The sequence below is a fragment of the Pleurodeles waltl genome, chromosome 9 (genome assembly GCF_031143425.1).
Source record: "Pleurodeles waltl isolate 20211129_DDA chromosome 9, aPleWal1.hap1.20221129, whole genome shotgun sequence".
Classification (NCBI taxonomy): Eukaryota; Metazoa; Chordata; class Amphibia; order Caudata; family Salamandridae; genus Pleurodeles; species Pleurodeles waltl.
Genome location: NC_090448.1, coordinates 5,432,101 through 5,451,880, shown reverse-complemented (window position 1 = coordinate 5,451,880; position 19,780 = coordinate 5,432,101). Strand labels below are relative to the sequence as shown.

The following is a 19,780-nucleotide window of genomic DNA, read 5'->3' as shown; positions in this document are numbered from 1 at the left end:
CTACTTTAAAACTACTTTTGCCACCGATATACCACAAACATAGGGTTACGGAACCTCTACCCTGACCCCTTCAAATATACAGCAGCCCGAAGGTAAGTATAACTCGCGCCCTCGCCATGCACTCTATGCGTCTGGTGTCAGCACAGTCCGAAACCAAGATAGCTTTTTGGTTAATGGAGCCCCCGTAGATTGACTTATTTAAGCTCATTGTTTGTAATGCATCTCTTGGTGGTAAAGGACAGTATTTCTATATTTTAGAACTTGTCAGTACAAATACCAAACTGTGACTTCAGGCGAAGTTTACAAGAACCCTTGATACAACCGGATCGAAAGAGTCTTGTGCTTATGCTGCACACTGAGGTATGCTTTTCTGAACAGTGAAAGCTGAGCAAGTATCCCAGTCTGGCTGAACATCTTCCCCCTTCTTCTCTACAGGCCCAGTACGTCAGTGCAGCCATGAAACACCAGCACTGCTCATACTGCACTACAGTTATTGCCACACTCCAACCCAGTAAGGGTCACGTTCAGGAGTACATCTATCGCACCAGAGATATCTATCCAAACCAACTGGCGTAGTCAAGGGTAGTCTTTAAAATAGAAAAATAAAACCCCACACATCCCTTTTGCCCCAACCGCATTCCTATCCCCTCGATACAATTGTGAAAAAAAATAAGTCTTTCAGCGTACTTTGGCTGTAGAAATGAAGACACGTACCTGCCCACACGCGGCCGTACTAAGCCATGCGATTTGATAAATACACAGTCGCCAACCTTGAGCCACAGGTCGTTGTAGCGCAGCTGCTCGTAGTAATGACAGCCGAGCTCCCCGTTGGGCATATCGACCAGCACATCTTCCTTCTCCTGCGAAAACAAAGGCAGTTCAGGAAAGAAGCGACCATGTACTAGTCTATCGGACTCTCAAGCGAAGCCGTTGAGGTTTGAACTGCACAGCAAACTTGCAAAGCTATCATTACCACAGCTCAAACGGAAACACGCATCGATTCCATGACACTTTCACGAACAAAGCATAACATCTGTTAAAAGTAGTTACAACAGCAATAAAGAAGCAGGATAGCAAGTGAATGATTACATTTCATCACTAGCTTTGCATGTGGCCAGGATTGAGTTTCAACTATTGGTCAGGCGAATACTGCAATAATGTGAGGACCATACTATCGTACAGTCTAAAGGTAAACCAGATCACGGCTCTGCTTCCATCTCGCTTTCACAGTGTAGACTGGACATCTTTTGCAGAGACACAGTTCCGCTCATCAGTCCTAAAATACAATGCTCCACTTGCAATGCCCTTAACAAATGTTTCCAACTTGAAGCACATAAAGGCCATAGAAACACAACATGGGAGTCATCTTTAGCCGTAGAATCTGAGCAACAGCAACAATCTGATGCCTCGTGATTCCATTTCATGTGAAACTCCTCGAAGGTACTCTACCCAAACCAGACATCACTTACCTTCCATAACACACTTTCTCGTAGATACTTTAACCACAGACTTCTCACCTTTAGAACACCCCAAGGCACCAGACTATTTGGAAGGATTTTCGGCACAGCCTCTGCATGCTGGTAGGTTGAATCTTGTGGTTATCTGGTAACTCTGTTCCACCCTGGAAGTGACTGTTTGCATCCAAGGGAGCGGACATCAGATTCTTTCTTGACACTGTCCGCGCCCTCGGATGCAGAGGCAAAAAACAATCATCTCTGCCAGTGTGCAGATCTCTAATGGGGGACATTTTTTATACGGAGGAAGAGAGGCCAGTTCACAGATCAAGGAGTGGGAAGGGCCGTGAGGAATCTGCAGTCAGAGAATCCACCTGAAAGAGATTTACTGAAGGTAAGTAACCATGTTCAGCTCCACAGAGTGCTCCAGTCACAGACTTCACTCTTTGTAATTAAAGTTGGGAGGATGAAGGGCCTTTTACCAGCTTTTCTTTTAGAGCTATAGTTATATGTCTTTAGTTTCTCAACATAGCTCTCTTTTTTTTGGTTTACCACAGAGAAAAAACACTTTATGGCAGAACACAAAGCGACAGTAATCAAATTTGTCAATCAGCTCTAATTTTTTTTTTTTTTTATATGAAAATATTTTCCTGCTACCAATTGTTAAAGTTAAGTCTGCACTGGGTATTTTCAGTGCGTGCAATGAAGACTCATCTACCGACAGCAAAGATGCTGTGAACTTCCCATTGAAAGTGGACGATCTTGGCCACATTCATTCAGATATTCTGCATGGTTGTTGATAAAGATGTTAATAAGGGTTACCAGGGACAATCTTATCTCAGCCCCTTATTTAATAGAATATTTATTGTTTTGTTCACCTCCTATCCCTACCTCCAAAGTCGTAAGACTGCATCAGTTAAAGCAGGGAGAGCAAGTTTATCTTCCATCACCCTAATAACCACACATCCATTGATGCTCCTAAAAGCTGCTCTGAGATCCAGAAAGGGCATCTCACTTCAAGTCACAGATTTCATTTTAATGAAGCATACACCTTCCACTGCACCAAATGAGAGTTGAGACCAAGTTTGACAATTAGCGATTATTCTGCTGGAATACGAATTCTCCTAAAACCTACAATTTTTCCAAAAATCGTGCCAACGCCTTCTTGTAATAAGATCAGTCTGTAGTTATTCAGCAGCCAATGGCCTACCATCTTGTGTACGTGGGCAATTGATGAGTTGGCAGGAGGATAAGGTAAATCTATTTTCAATACACATTTTTTTAAAGAAAACAGTCAACAGCCATCCACCTCAACACACCCAGACACCTTGAGGAGCTACAGATCATCCAGAGATCTGATCAACGAGGACCAGCTTTGCATGAAATTCCTCCTCTTCAGTAAGGTGCAAACTCTTACCCAGTTCACTGAAGAGTCTGTAACACTTCCACCAGAGCTGTGCTCCATCACCTTATTCATCAGGAAATATATGAAACACTTATGCTTTAAGAAGTAATTGAGGAAACATCCCCATCCAAAGCATTGCCTGACAGGGAACATTACAACCCATAGCCCTGCCTTACATGGGAAGAATTCTCACCCTCAGTTCAGGCTGACACAGAGAATTTTAACATGCTCAACCCTTCATGAGACATCCCCGTCCCAGCCCTTCGTGGGAGCCCTGACATCCCTCACTCTACCCACAACTCTGCCTGACATAGGAGAACATTTCCCATCCTCAGCCTGGCCTGTCGAGGGAGCCATTCACACTTTCAGGGCTTCAAGACCTATCCCCATACCTGCCCTTCCAGACATCCATTCCCCCACCCACAACTCTGCCTGACGAGGGGGACATTCACACCTTCAAGGCTTCATGACACAAATTCCCATCCCTGGCCTTTCAGAGACGCATTTCACCCCCTCCCTCCACCAAGCGGGCACTGAAACATTCTCACCTTCACCCCGGCCATAGAAGTGGAACATTCATATCCTCAGCCCTGCATGGCACAAGAACAGACCCCTTGACACAGATTTCACCCACCTTACTTCTGCCTGGCAAGTTTGGGACATTTTCCGCGTCTACTTTAGACCACAAAATTCCAATCTATGGCCTGATGTACCTCCCAGCTGACGTCATCATTGAAAGTCTATACCCCAATACTACTCACCAGTCAGATGTTTCTCTGGTACCTGGAAGGCCTATCATGTCAGGCTTCACACATTGTCCACCTAGACACAACTGCTTTCACCTTCGCTGAGGGTAAGCCCGTCACACAGTGTCGTCATGCCACCCTCACATCCTGTCATTTTGGAACCATGTCCTTCCAGGATAACTTCTCTAACCGAGACGTCTTGAGGATCTAGGATAGCTCTGGCCCTTTCCAAGGGAAATACCCCACTTTCAAGTTCCGTTCATTCCTCTTCACAACTCAAACACTGGTCTCTGTCTGGTGGTTCAAGAATAACTGAACCACAGGGATCAGCTGGGGCCATTCTACATCCAGCAGGTCCTTCGCTGGCTCCCGATACAACAGTGCATCACTTTCAAAGTTATCTGTCCAACCCATTGTGCCTTAAATAACAAAACTCCCGACTTAAGCCTGAATCTCTTCAGAAGATATCCACCTACAAGAACAGTTTGTTCAGCTGTGTGTTTACACGAGCAAGCATCCATGAGAGACGCTCAAGTGTCACCCGAGAAGCAATCCTGCAAAGTGTGTACTAGGGACGCTCTATCTATATGGACTCAAGTTCTTACTAAGTTACCAAAAGAGCTTCAGTTTTGCTCCAATCAGCTCACCTTCAAGAAAGAGCTGAAACCACAACTTTTTCATTAAGGGTTGCTAAGTCCAAGTTTAGATAATGTTCTCCAACTGGCACCAGGAGACCCTCATTTGACAGTGTGCTTTTTAACAAGAGTTAAAGTAAAAGATCTTTCCTGAATGTTTTGCTGCAGGAAAACCTTAAATAAATCTCCCCAAGCTGATTATCAAAAGGACAACACTCAAACTGGACCCAGCACATACAACAGAACAACTTGCCAAATAGACATTTTCTAACTCCACGCTGAGCAGGATACACAAACCACTTCTTGAAGCAGCTTTCACCTGCAGTCTCTTGGGAAGATTATTGTCAGAGTTGTTGGGGTCAGGATTAATTTTTATGTATGGAAGAGCTCAGCGAGGGGACTTTCTCTGTACGCTATGCACTTCTCCAGTCAAACTCTTTCTGGCAAAAAGTACTCCTCGAATTGGGCAAAATATTTGGCCCCTTCTGGCAACCTGAAATACATACTCCTAGGCATATCTAATGATCTGGACCTTCCACGAATGAAACTATTACTAAGTAATCTGGGCCTGGTGCTAGCAAAGAGGGATCTAGCCAAACACTGGGGGGCCTGAACCACCGACCATGACGGAGTAGAAAACAGGGTTTGATGTGCACATGGAAGCCGAAAGGTTGACATATAGGAGTCGGGTTTGCCTGCGCAAATTTCTTAAAGTGTGGGATAACTGGATGAACTACTACAGACTTGATGTGCAAGATGACGCTATTCATGTATTTTCATCCCGCAATCCCCAATGTACGTGATTTGGTTCATCATGCCAGCCCACCTCTTAACATAGGTATACTTTCTCCTATTTCATTTATATGGTAATACGTGATGTACGGATGTCCTTCCGCTCTATGTATTTGTTTCTATTAGGCACTAGTTGGTGCCTTTTTGTCATGTCTTGCAAAATCAAATAAAAAAAATAAAAATAAAAAAAAAGAATAAATGTAAAAATTAAATCATGTACGGTCTGCAGGAGACACTAACATCTATTATTGTGAAATAATTTCCTTTGTGTATGCAGTGGAGGATGCCCTGAAGCATCGCCTGCCAGAATGTGCATTTCACTGCCAGCTCTAGACAGGGGTTCGATAGACTGAGCTGCCACCTCTCCTTCTTTGGGATTACACAGTACGCCAAGCACACCTCCCCAGTGCCTTACGCCAGCACTGACAACACCTTAAAGATGATCTGTGTACTTAAGGCATTCGTTCCAGGAAGGGACTTATCCGTAAAGCTTGGTTTACCAGAACTTTTATGGCCTTCTATGTTTTAGTGGCTCTAGGAATCGCACGCTGTGCCTCGCCTACCTATGGATGAAAAGGTTGGGTCTAGCTATACTTTAATGCTTGGAGCTTGATCTTCAATGTGAAACACAGTCTCCCAAAGACACATGTACCTGCTAAAGGGACAAGCAGGCAAGAAGTTAACAGCTGCACGGTCGCCTCCAAACAATGGGTCTTTTCAATCTGTATCATTCATCTTTCACAAAGTCCTATCTACTCTCAAACTGGCTCATGTTGCTGATAAACTCTCCTGCCGGCTCTGCTTACAACATACGCATCACCACCCAAATCATCCTCAAAATATCCATAGCAGGTACAGAGGAAGCCTGGATGTGTGCCTTCTCTCTCTCGCTTTTCTCCAAATTAATAGCCTCATCTAACTCCCCACCAAACCACCTTACACCCAAACCACACCCAACCCTCCATATGACACCGGTCAAAACAAACTTTACACCTCTCCTTCCCCTAATAATTCCTTGCACATCCCTTTTTTTTTTTTAAGCATCTTACTCCATGGCATTTTCCCCTCCCTTTACTTCTCTTTATTCTTGGTATTGAAGCCTCTTCCTGGTCTTCAGAGACCTACAGTCACTGCTAAACTCAATCCAAGATTTGTACAACTCCCCGTATCCCACTGATACTCTTACGAGTACATTACTTCTGTTCACTCTTCCCCCACCCTCACCATTCTCCATCTCATCTTGCTTAGATATTGTCCTGCTTCTATAAGGAACCTTGATCCTCATTTGAGCTCACATCAGTTCGTACTGGCTGTGCTATGCACAGTGGTGCGTTACCCCCTGCGCTAGGTTACATAACTGCCTACAATGGAATTAAAACAGATTTGGTTGTAGTGTTGATCAACCCACAACTGGGCCGGATCAGCATCTCTAGAAAAGATCATGAATGTGGCACCATTTCCGACAGCAGTCCCTGAAAGAGGGGATTTATGCCACATTATCAACAGCTCGTAAAGGGCATGGTTATAACTTTCCTTCTATCCACTTCGCAATCCCAACCTGTGCAATCAGGATCAAAGACATTAATGAAAGGGTGGCTTTAGCCGTGCTCACCACCCACCTGATCATGTGTGTCAAACCCCTGTTTGAGAGTAGGGGTGCTGCTCCCTTAATCTCCTCCCTTTGTGAGTTCTGCTGTACGCTGGTGAAGACTGCTTCCCCGACAAGGAACACGCTGTTATGGCATAGACATGGTTGACTCGAGTAGGCACTTGCTGGTGCTTAAAGAGTTTTAGATATTAGGGCTCTGCAACAAAAAGCCATATTTGGATGACATCAGATTCTAGTGTTGCCCTCTGGGTGACCACCTTTAGCCTTGACCTAGAGGCATGAGACATTCAAAATGTCTGATTGACAATTACACCTAAAGTCTTGTCAGGATTTACTGAATCCAACACCACTTTGGGGCTTAACATAACCAGGTTCACATGCTTGGATTGTGTGGAGTCTGGAACGGCTGCCAGGTCACCAATTTCACAGCTGAACACAGGAACGTTAGAAGGGCCTAGCGCCCTGCTGATCCCACCGCTGTTACCATTTGTAGTGGAAGGAGGGTGTGCAGGACAGCAAGCACATTTTATATTGCACAGTAGAGAGCTACATACGGTCACCCTGTGAAGGATCAGCAAAAGACAGCAAGGACTCCTTGTAAAGTGCAGCACAGGGAAATGAAAATGTCACTTACCCAGTGTACATCTGTTCGTGGCATCAGTCGCAGTAGATTCGCATGTTTTGCAATAGCTCGCCATCTGGTGTTGGGCCGGAGTGTTACAAGTTGTTTTTCTTCGAAGAAGTCTTTCGAGTCACGGGACCGAGTGACTCCTCCTTTTGTCTCCATTGCGCATGGGCGTCGACTCCATCTTCAATTGTTTTTCCCCGCAGAGGGTGAGGTAGGAGTTGAATTGTAGTAATAGTGCCCATGCAATGGAGTGACTAAGTATGCACCTATTTAAGGTTGAGATGATACATATACAAATAGTTGAAGGTAACTTCCAAACTGCTACAGGCTCCCGGGGAGGCGGGTGGGCACATGCGAATCTACTGCGACTGATGCCACGAACAGATGTACACTGGGTAAGTGACATTTTCAGTTCGATGGCATCTGTCGCTGTAGATACGCATGTTTTGCATAGACTAGTAAGCAGTTATCTCCCCAAAAAGCGGTGGATCAGCCTGTAGGAGTGGAAGTAGTCTGAAATAATGTTCTTAATACGGCTTGACCTACTGTGGCTTGTTGTGCGGATAACACGTCTACACAGTAGTGCTTGGTGAATGTGTGAGGCGTAGACCATGTGGCTGCCTTACATATTTCTTGCATTGGGATGTTTCCTAGAAAGGCCATGGTAGCACCTTTCTTTCTGGTTGAGTGTGCCCTTGGTGTAATGGGCAGCTGTCGTTTAGCTTTAAGGTAGCAGATTTGGATGCATTTAACTATCCATCTGGCTATACCTTGTTTTGATATTGGGTTTCCTGCATGAGGTTTTTGAAATGCAATAAATAGTTGTTTAGTCTTTCTGATGTTCTTTGTTCTGTCAATGTAATACATCAATGCTCTTTTGACATCTAATGTATGTAGTGCCCTTTCAGCTACGGTATCTGGCTGTGGAAAGAACACTGGAAGTTCCACTGTTTGATTTAGATGGAACGGTGAAATAACCTTTGGCAAAAATTTAGGATTGGTCCTTAGGACGACCTTATTCTTGTGTAGTTGTATAAAAGGTTCCTGTATTGTAAACGCCTGAATCTCGCTTACTCTTCTTAGGGAAGTAATGGCGATGAGAAATGCCACCTTCCAGGTTAGGAACTGTATTTCGCAGGAGTGCATGGGTTCAAAAGGTGGACCCATAAGTCTAGTTAGGACAACATTTAGGTTCCATGAAGGAACAGGTGGTGTTCTTGGTGGTATAATTCTCCTAAGGCCCTCCATGAATGCTTTAATGACTGGTATCTTATATAGGGAAGTTGAATAGGTAGTCTGCAGGTATGCAGATATTGCTGCAAGGTGTATTTTAATGGAAGAGAAAGCCAGGTTAGATTTTTGTAAGTGAAGCAAGTAACCCACTACATGTTCTGGAGTTGTGTGTAATGGTTGTATTCGATTAATATGGCAGTAGCAAACAAACCTCTTCCATTTACTTGCATAGCAGTGCCTGGTGGATGGCCTTCTGGCTTGTTTTATGACTTCCATACATTCTTGGGTAAGTTGTAAGTGCCCGAATTCTAGGATTTCAGGAGCCAGATTGCTAGATTCAGCGATGCTGGATCTGGGTGTCTGATCTTTTGGTTGTGTTGTGTCAACAGATCTGGCCTGTTGGGCAATTTGATGCAGGGTACTACTGATAGGTCTAGCAGCGTTGTGTACCAGGGTTGCCTTGCCCAAGTTGGTGCTATTAATATGAGTTTGAGTTTGTTTTGACTGAGTTTGTTTACCAGGTAAGGAAGGAGAGGGAGAGGAGGAAAAGCGTAAGCAAATATCCCTGACCAGTTCATCCATAGGGCATTGCCTTGGGACTGTTTGTGTGGGTATCTGGATGCGAAGTTTTGGCATTTTGCGTTCTCCTTTGTCGCAAACAAGTCTATCTGAGGTGTTCCCCAGAGTTTGAAATAAGTGTTCAGAATTTGGGGGTGAATTTCCCATTCGTGGACCTGTTGGTGATCTCGAGAGAGATTGTCTGCGAGTTGATTTTGGATCCCTGGTATAAATTGTGCTATTAGGCGAATTTGGTTGTGAATTGCCCAACGCCAAATCTTTTGTGCTAGCAGGCTTAACTGCGTGGAGTGCATCCCCCCTTGCTTGTTTAGATAATACATTGTTGTCATGTTGTCTGTTTTGACGAGAATGTATTTGTGAACTATTATTGGTTGGAAAGCTTTTAGTGCTTGAAAAACTGCTAGAAGTTCTAGGTGATTTATATGCAGTTTTGTTTGATGTACGTTCCATTGTCCTTGTATGCTGTGTTGATCGAGGTGTGCTCCCCACCCTGTCATGGAAGCATCTGTTGTTATTACGTATTGTGGCACTGGGTCTTGGAAAGGCCGCCCTTTGTTTAAATTTATGTTGTTCCACCACAGAAGCGAGAGGTAAGTTTGGCGGTCTATTAACACCAGATCTAGAAGGTGACCCTGTGCTTGTGACCATTGTGATGCTAGGCACTGTTGTAAGGGCCTCATGTGCAGTCTTGCGTTTGGGACAATGGCTATGCATGAAGACATCATGCCTAGGAGTTGTAGTACCATCTTTGCTTGTATCCTTTGTGTTGGATACATGCGTTGTATGATGGTGTTGAAATTTTGAATTCTTTGTGGACTTGGAGTGGCTACTCCTTTTGATGTGTCTATTATGGCTCCTAGGTATTGTTGTACCTTGCGCGGCAGAATTTTGGATTTTGTGAAGTTGACGGTGAACCCTAGTTTGAAGAGGGTTTGTATGATATGATTTGTGTGATTTGAGCACTCTATTAACGAATGGGCCTTGATTAGCCAGTCGTCTAGATATGGGAACACATGTATTTGCTGCCTTCTTATGTGTGCAGCGACTACCGCTAGACATTTGGTAAAGACTCTTGGAGCGGTTGTTAATCCGAAAGGCAGTACCTTGAATTGGTAATGTATTCCCTTGAATACAAACCTTAGGTATTTCCTGTGCGATGGGTGTATTGGTATATGGAAATAAGCATCCTTGAGGTCTAAAGTTGCCATGTAGTCGTGTAGTTTTAGCAATGGCAATACTTCTTGTAGTGTGACCATGTGAAAGTGGTCTGATTTGATGAAAGTGTTCACTACTCTGAGGTCTAGGATTGGTCTCAGCGTTTTGTCCTTCTTTGGTATCAGAAAGTACAGTGAGTAAACTCCTGTGTTTATTTGTGTGTTTGGCACTAATTCGATTGCATTCTTTTGCAATAGTGCCTGCACTTCTATCTCCAGGAGATTGGAATGATGTGTTGTCAAATTTTGTGCTTTTGGTGGTATGTTTGGAGGGAATTGTAGAAATTCTATGCAATAACCATGTTGGATAATTGCTAGAACCCAAGTGTCTGTAGTGATTTCCTCCCATGCTTTGTAATAATGACTTATTCTTCCCCCCACTGGTGTTGTGTGGAGGGGGTGAGTGACATGTAAGTCACTGTTTAGTAGTAGGGGTTTTGGGGCTCTGAAATCTTCCTCTATTCCTAGGGAATTGCCCTCCTCTATATTGTCCCCGAAAACCTCCTCTATACTGTCCCTGGTAACTGGACGGTGTTGCTTGTGAGGTGCTGGCTTGTGTGCTCTGACCCCGAAACCCCCCTCGAAAGGGTGTTTTACGGAATGTGCTGTAATTCCCTCTGCTCTGCGGGGAGTAGAGTGCGCCCATGGCTTTGGCAGTGTCCGTATCTTTTTTGAGTTTCTCAATCGCTGTGTCCACTTCTGGACCTAACAGTTCTTTTTCGTTAAAAGGCATATTGAGAACTGCTTGTTGAATCTCTGGTTTAAATCCAGACGTTCGGAGCCATGCATGCCTTCTGATAGTTACAAATGTATTAATTGTCCGTGCAGCTGTATCTGCAGCGTCCATGGAGGAGCGGATCTGGTTGTTGGAAATGGTCTGTCCCTCCTCAACCACTTGTTTTGCCCTATTTTGTAAGTCCTTGGGCATATGTTCAATGAGATGTTGCATCTCGTCCCAGTGGGCTCTGTCATAGCGCGCAAGTAGTGCCTGGGAGTTCGCGATGCGCCACTGGTTTGCAGCTTGTGCTGCGACTCTCTTACCAGCTGCATCGAACTTGCGGCTTTCTTTATCTGGGGGTGGTGCATCTCCAGATGTGTGGGAGTTGGCCCTTTTCCTAGCTGCTCCTACAACGACAGAGTTCTGGTGGCAGCTGTGTAGTAATGAAAACCGGGTCTGTAGGAGGCGCCTTATACTTTTTTCCACCCTTGGTGTGATTGCCCTACTTTTGACCGGCTCCTTAAAGATTTCTTTTGCGTGCCGGAGCATACCAGGGAGCATAGGCAGGCTTTGGTATGAGCTGTGGGTGGAGGAGAGTGTGTTGAATAAAAAATCATCCTCGACCTGTTCTGAGTGGAGGCTTACGTTGTGAAATTGTGCTGCTCTAGCCACCACTTGAGAATACGCAGTGCTGTCCTCTGGTGGAGATGGCTTCGTAGGGTATGCCTCAGGACTGTTATCTGAAACTGGGGCGTCGTATAAGTCCCATGCGTCTTGATCTTGGTCACCCTGGCTCATGGTGGTGTGAGCTGGGGAACGTGATGGAGTTTGTGCTGGTGAGACGTTAATCACAGGTGGAGGAGAGGGTGGTGGGGTAACTTTTTTCACCACTTTTGTTTGTGGTGTTTGTTCAGTTTGGAACTCCAATCTTCTCTTTCTTCTAATAGGGGGAAGGGTGCTTATCTTTCCTGTCCCCTGCTGTATGAAAATACGCTTTTGCGTATGGTCTACATCCGTTGAGTGTAGTTCTTCCTCAAACCTATGCTTTTGCATTTGGGAGGTTAGCGAGTGCTCTTCTGTATAAGAGCCTGAAACTGGGTCGGTTGCAGTTTGTTTCGGCACCGAAACCCTGTCTGCATCTTTTTTCGGCTCCAAGGTGACTTTTTTCTTTTTCGGGGCCGAAACCTCTCGGCGTCGATCTTCTTCAGTGCCGCTGTCTCGGCGTCGAGCCGTGTCTACACCGGTATCTCGGTGTCGATGCTTGTCTCCAGCACTTTCTCGGTCCCGAGAAGGCTGCGTGCCGGTGTCTCGACCGGAGTCGGACGATCTCGGCACTGTTTGGGCCTTTTTCGGTGCCGACGGTCGGTCACCGAATTTATGGGTGGAGCCATGGCCTGATGGCAGTGGCGTCCCCTGGGCCTTGTAAATCTTCCTCTGTGTGGTTTTCGACGTCTTACTCACGGTTTGTGTATTGTCGAATCCTTCGGAGTCCGATTCTTGGATCGAGAAGGTACCTTCCTCTTCTTGTTCCTCGAACTCTCGGTGGGCTGTCGGCGCGGACGCCATCTGAAGTCTTCTGGCTCGACGGTCTCGGAGTGTTTTTCGGGACCGGAACGCACGACAGGCCTCGCAGGTGTCTTCACTGTGCTCAGGTGACAGGCACAGGTTACAGACCAAGTGTTGGTCTGTATAGGGGTATTTATTGTGGCATTTGGGGCAGAAACGGAACGGGGTCCGTTCCATCGGCGTTCTTCAGCACGCGGTCGGGCCGACCAGGCCCCGACGGGGGATCGAAAAAACTACCCCCGAAGGGCACCGGAGCTCTTCGATCCTTCGACGCGGTGTTGAATCTAACTACGCCGATCCCGAACGCAACAATACCGACGAAAATCTTCCGAAATTAGCTATCTTTCCGTTCCGAAACTCTGAGCGACAGGAACACGTCCGAACCCGATGGCGGAAAGAAAACAATCGAAGATGGAGTCGACGCCCATGCGCAATGGAGACAGAAGGAGGAGTCACTCGGTCCCGTGACTCGAAAGACTTCTTCGAAGAAAAACAACTTGTAACACTCCGGCCCAACACCAGATGGCGAGCTATTGCAAAACATCCGTATCTACAGCGACAGATGCCATCGAACTGAAAATGTCACTTACCCAGTGTACATCTGTTCGTGGCATTAGTCGCTGCAGATTCACATGTTTGGCACAGTCCGCTGCCTGGTGTTGGGCTCGAGTATTACAAGTTGTTTTTCTTCGAAGAAGTCTTTTTGGTCACGGGACCGAAGGACTCCTCCCTCTTCGGCTCCATTGCGCATGGGCGTCGACTCCATCTTAGATTGTTTTCCCCGCAGAGGGTGAGGATGGAGTTGTTTGGTATAAATAGTGCCCATGCAATGGAGTGAATATGTATGTACGTTAAGAGTTTATAATAATTATTTACAAATGTTCAGATGTTTAAGATTTAGGATCTACTTCTAAACGGCTACAGGCTTCCCGGGGAGGTGGGAGGGTACATGTGAATCTGCAGCGACTAATGCCACGAACAGATGTACACTGGGTAAGTGACATTTTCAGTTCGATGGCATATGTTGCTGCAGATACACATGTTTGGCATAGACTATAAAGCAGTTACCTCCCCTAAAAGCGGTGGTTTAGCCTGTAGGAGTTGAAGTAGTTTGGAATAATGTTCTTAGTACAGCGTGGCCCACTGTAGCTTGTTGTGCATTTAGTACGTCTACACAGTAGTGTTTAGTAAACGTATGAGGCATAGACCAGGTTGCAGCCTTACATATTTCGCTCATAGGAATGTTTCCTAGAAAGGCCATTGTAGCACCTTTCTTTCTGGTTGAGTGTGCCTTTGGTGTAATAGGCAATTCTCTTTTGGCTTTAAGATAGCATGTTTGAATACATCTGACTATCCATCTAGCAATGCCTTGTTTAGAGATTGGATTTCCTATGTGTGGTTTTTGAAAAGCTATGAACAGTTGTTTTGTTTTCCTGATTAGCTTTGTTCTGTCAATGTAATACATTAGTGCTCTTTTGATGTCTAATGTATGTAGTGCCCTTTCAGCCACAGAATTTGGTTGTGGGAAGAACACTGGCAATTCTACTGTTTGATTTAAATGGAATGGTGAGATTACCTTTGGCAGAAATTTTGGATTTGTTCTTAGAACTATTTTATTGTTGTGTATTTGAATAAATGGTTCTTGTATGGTAAATGCCTGTATTTCACTTACTCTTCTGAGGGATGTGATTGCAATGAGAAATGCGACCTTCCAGGTTAGATATTGCATTTCACAGGAATGCATGGGTTCGAAAGGTGGACCCATGAGTCTTGTTAAGACGATGTTAAGATTCCATGAAGGAACTGGTGGTGTTCTTGGTGGTATAATTCTTTTTAGCCCTTCCATGAATGCTTTAATAACTGGTATTCTAAATAAAGACGATGAATGAGTAGTTTGTAGGTAAGCAGATATTGCTGCGAGGTGTATTTTTATAGATGAAAAAGCGAGATTTGCTTTTTGCAAATGTAGTAAGTATCCTACTATGTCTTTAGTAGAGGCATGTAATGGTTGTATTTGATTGGCATGGCAGTAGTAAACAAATCTTTTCCACTTAGATGCATAGCAGTGTCTAGTGGAAGGTTTTCTAGCTTGTTTTATGACCTCCATGCATTCTTGTGTGAGGTCTAAGTGTCCGAATTCTAGGATTTCAGGAGCCAAATTGCCAGATTCAATGATGCTGGGTTTGGATGCCTGATCTGTTGTTTGTGTTGTGTTAACAGATCTGGCCTGTTGGGTAGTTTGACATGCAGTACTAGTGAAAAGTCTAGTAGAGTTGTATACCAAGGTTGTCTTGCCCATGTGGGTGCTATTAGTATGAGTTTGAGTTGGTTTTGACTCAACTTGTTTACTAGATATGGAAGGAGAGGGAGAGGGGGAAAAGCGTACGCAAATATCCCTGACCAACTCATCCATAGAGCATTGCCTTGTGATTCGCGGTGTGGGTACCTGGATGCGAAGTTTTGGCATTTTGAGTTTTCTTTTGTTGCGAACAAATCTATCTGGGGTGTTCCCCAAATTTGAAAGTACTTGTTCAGAACTTGGGGGTGAATTTCCCATTCGTGGACTTGTTGGTGGTCTCGCGAAAGGTTGTCTGCTAGTTGGTTTTGTATTCCTGGAATAAATTGTGCTATTAGGCGAATGTTGTTGTGAATCGCCCACTGCCAAATTTTTTGTGTTAGGAGGCACAATTGTGTTGAGTGTGTTCCTCCTTGTTTGTTTAAATAATACATTGTTGTCATGTTGTCTGTTTTGACAAGAATGTATTTGTGTGTTATTATGGGTTGGAAGGCTTTTAACGCTAGAAATACTGCTAACAGTTCTAGGTAATTGATATGAAATTTTGTTTCGTGTTTATCCCATTGTCCTTGAATGCTGTGGTGATTGAGGTGTGCTCCCCACCCTGTCATGGAAGCATCTGTTGTTATAACGTATTGAGGCACTGGGTCCTGAAATGTCCGCCCTTTGTTTAAATTTTTGCTGTTCCACCATAGAAGCGAGAGGTATGTTTGGCGGTCTACCAACACCAGATCTTGAAGTTGACCCTGTGCCTGTGACCATTGTGATGCTAGACACTGTTGTAAGGGTCGCATGTGTAGTCTTGCGTTTGGGACAATGGCTATGCATGATGACATCATGCCTAGAAGTTTTAGCACAAATTTTGCTTGTATCTTTTGGTTTGGAAACATAGCACTTATTACCTTGTGGAATGCCTGCACTCTTTGTGGACTTGGAGTGGCAATTCCTTTTGATGTGTTGATGGTTGCTCCTAGATATTGTTGTGTTTGACACGGTTCTAGGTGTGATTTTGTATAGTTGATGGAAAACCCCAGTTTGTGAAGGGTTTGTATGACAAATGTGGTGTCGTTTGCGCATTTTTTTTACTGTGTTGGTCTTGATTAGCCAATCGTCTAGGTAAGGGAACACATGTATCTGTTGTCTCCTGATGTGTGCTGCTACTACTGCTAGACATTTTGTGAACACTCTTGGTGCAGTTGTTATTCCGAATGGCAACACCTTGAATTGGTAATGTATTCCTTTGAATACGAACCGTAGGTACTTTCTGTGAGAAGGGTGTATTGGTATATGAAAGTACGCATCCTTTAGGTCTAATGTGGTCATGTAATCTTGCTGTTTGAGCAGTGGAATGATGTCTTGTAGTGTGACCATGTGAAAATGGTCCGATATGATGTAGGTATTTAGTGTCCTGAGATCTAATATTGGTCTTAATGTTTTGTCTTTTTTTGGAATTAGAAAGTACAGGGAGTAAACTCCTGTGTTTTTTTGTTGTACTGGTACTAACTCTATTGCATCCTTTTGCAGTAGTGCTTGAACTTCTAGTCCTAAAAGTTCTAAATGTTGTGGTGACATTTTGCGTGTTTTGGGGGGGATGTTTGGTGGGAAGTTGTGGAATTCTATGCAATAGCCATGTTGGATTATTGCTAATACCCAATTGTCTGTTGTAATCTGTTGCCAAGATTGGTAGAATTGGCTTAGTCTTCCCCCCACTGGTGTTGAGTGAAGGGGTTGCGTGACTTGAAAGTCACTGTTTAGGTGGAGGTGTTTTTGGAGTCTGGAATCTTCCCCTACTCCTTGGGAATTGACCCCCCCGATATCCCCTGAAACCTCCCCTTTGGAAGGAACCCTGATATGGTGTGGTTCTTGTTTGTTGGCTGGTGGTGTCTGTGGGTTGGCCACGAAACCCCCCTCTAAATGGAGTTTTTCTGAAAGAGCCTCTGCTCTGCGGGGAGTAGAGTGCGCCCATGGCCTTGGTCGTGTCTGTGTCCTTTTTAAGTTTTTCAATGGCTGTATCCACTTCAGGGCCAAAAAGTTGTTTTTCGTTGAAGGGCATATTAAGGACAGCCTGCTGGATTTCAGGTTTGAAGCCTGAAGTGCGGAGCCAAGCGTGTCTCCTTATGGTGACAGCAGTGTTGACTGTTCTCGCTGCAGTATCGGCTGCGTCCAGTGAAGAGCGGATTTGATTGTTTGAGATCGTTTGTCCCTCTTCAACTATTTGCTGCGCCCTTTTTTGGTATTCTTGGGGAAGATGGTCTACGAGAAGTTGCATCTCATCCCAGTGAGCGCGGTCATATCTGGCCAGCAGCGCTTGAGAATTTGCGATGCGCCACTGGTTGGCTGCCTGTGATGCTACTCTTTTCCCTGCCGCATCAAATTTTCTGCTTTCTTTGTCCGGAGGTGGGGCGTCACCAGATGTATGGGAATTTGCTCTTTTGCGAGCTGCCCCTACTACTACGGAGTCAGGTGGTAACTGCGAAGTAATAAACACTGGATCTGTGGGTGGTGGTTTGTATTTTTTATCCACCCTTGGGGTGATGGCTCTTGATTTTACGGGCTCTTCAAAAATTTGTTTTGCGTGCCGTAACATCCCCGGTAGCATTGGGAGACATTGATATTGGCTATGTGTAGCCGAGAGGGTGTTAAATAAAAAATCATCCTCTATAGGATCTGAATGCAGTTGGACATTGTGGAATTCTGCAGCCCTAGCCACCAGTTGTGAGTATGAGGTACTGTCCTCTGGCGGTGACGGCTTTGTGGGGTATGAATCTGGATCATTGTCCGGCACTGGGGTGTCGTATAGGTCCCAAGCGTCTTGATCCTGATCATCTTGACTTATGGTAGTTTGCGCTGGTGAGTGCATTTGTGGCGGTGTTTGTGCCGGCGATGCCTGTTGTAGTGGAGAGGGCGGAGGCGTGACTTTTTTGACCACTTTGGCTTGTGGTTGTGCGTCATCCTTGAGGAGACTGATCCTTCTTTTCCTCATTATTGGGGGAAGGGTTGATATCTTCCCTGTGTCTTGCTGGATGTACAGTCTCTTTTGTGTGTAGTCTGATTCTACACTTTGGAGCTCTTGTCCAAATCTGTGCATCTGGCCACTTATTCCTTGTTCCTCTGAGTAGGATGAAGGTGTGGTATTTTTCGGCGCCGAGAGAGAATCTTTTTTCGGTTTCGGCACCGACAGAATTTTTGTTCCTTTCGGCATGGATTCTCGGTGCCGATGTTTTTCGGTGCCGGTATCTTGTCTTTGTCTCTCGGAGCCGCTTTCTCGGCTCCGAGGTTGCTCCATGGCGGTCCCTCGACCGGAGTCGGGTGTCTTCGCTATGGGCGTGCCCTTTTTCGGCACCTTCGACGGGTCGCCTGTTTTATGGGTCGAGCCATGGCCTGTTGGCAGTGGCGTCCCCTGGGCTTTCGTTTTGTCGATGGTTTTACTTTTCGACGTCTTACTCACAGTTTGTTGCTGTTGTTCGACGTCGGAGTCTCCGGATTCTGATTCCGGAACCGAGAATGTTTCCTCTTCGTCGTCGAAACGTTGTTTTGTCGGCGTGGACGCCATTTGTAGACGCCTGGCTCTTCGGTCCCGGAGTGTTTTTCTGGACCGGAAGGCTCGACAGGCCTCACAGGTATCCTCCTTGTGCTCGGGGGACAAGCACAAGTTACAGACCAAGTGCTGATCTGTATAAGGATACTTACTGTGACATTTTGGGCAGAAACGGAACGGGGTCCGTTCCATCGGCTTCGATGTCGCACGCGGTCGGGCCGACCAGGCCCCGACGGGGGATCGAAGCTACCCCAAAGTCTTCCGATGATCGGTGTCGATGTACCTAACTATCCCGATACCGAACGGAACAATACCGACGCTTTCTTCCGAGATTCTGACTAACTTTCCGAACCGAAACACGGAGCGAAAAGGAATACGTCCGAACCCGACAGCGGAAAAAAACAATCTAAGATGGAGTCGACGCCCATGCGCAATGGAGCCGAAGAGGGAGGAGTCCTTCGGTCCCGTGACCAAAAAGACTTCTTCGAAGAAAAACAACTTGTAATACTCCGAGCCCAACACCAGGCAGCGGACTGTGCCAAACATGTGTATCTGCAGCAACATATGCCATCGAACATAATGTTCTTAAAGGGAAGAGAGTTGGAGCACTTTATAAGTAACAGTATTGGGCAGACTATTAAATGTGTACAAAGGGGTGACTGAAGTACAGGAGGCAGACTTTATATGCAGAAGTGCACAGAGCCAACCACAGTCACCACATGAAACAGAATATACAACAGCACCCAGAGCAAGAATGAGTTCAGGAGGTACACTGTCTAAAAGAAAGAACGGAGGAGAACAGACACATGGTAAGGGACAGATGACAGCAGGCATAAGTGTACAGTTGAGGGCGTAAGAGATCAGACACACAGTCCACAAGTGAGTGCAGGACATCAGGTAAATCACCAGGGAGAAATCAGAGAAGGATACCGTAAGAGAAAGAACAAAGCTCTGTGAGAACAGAGTGGAGAAGGCACATTGTGCACAGAGAGTAGGGAGGCAGCAACTCCATTATCAGGGTCAGAGAAGAGAACAGGCGCTAACTACAAAAGAGAGAACTGATGAGCAGATCGACCGTAAAGGAAAGTACAGCTTGGAAGACATCAGGCACATAGCATGAGGCAGTGAGCTTGAAATGGACATAAAGAAGTGCAGGTGCTCACTATCTAGAGTATCGCTTCGCTCCTGAGAGGTAATTGTACTCTTCCATTAAATGTTTTGCAGCAATGCTGAGAAAAGCAGGTACCCTACTGATTAAATGCATTGCACCAGTGCTGAGAAGTACCAGTGTTCTTTGTAGGAAACTGGCTCTTGTTGCAGTTACCCCCCCCCCAACTTTCTGCCTGATATTGATGCCAACTTAACTG

The 19,780-nt window shown here is 45.4% G+C and overlaps 1 protein-coding gene across 14 annotated transcripts in view; it reads right to left on the bottom strand.

Moving 5' to 3' along the window:
- PBRM1 (polybromo 1) overlaps positions 1-19,780 on the bottom strand; it is a 338,709-nt gene that overhangs the window by 111,158 nt on the left and 207,771 nt on the right. For all 14 annotated transcript variants that reach the window (XM_069206081.1, XM_069206082.1, XM_069206071.1 and 11 more), the window contains exon 21: positions 715-860. In XM_069206081.1, coding sequence (XP_069062182.1) covers positions 715-860 — 146 coding nt within the window. The remainder of the gene's footprint in view (positions 1-714; positions 861-19,780) is intronic.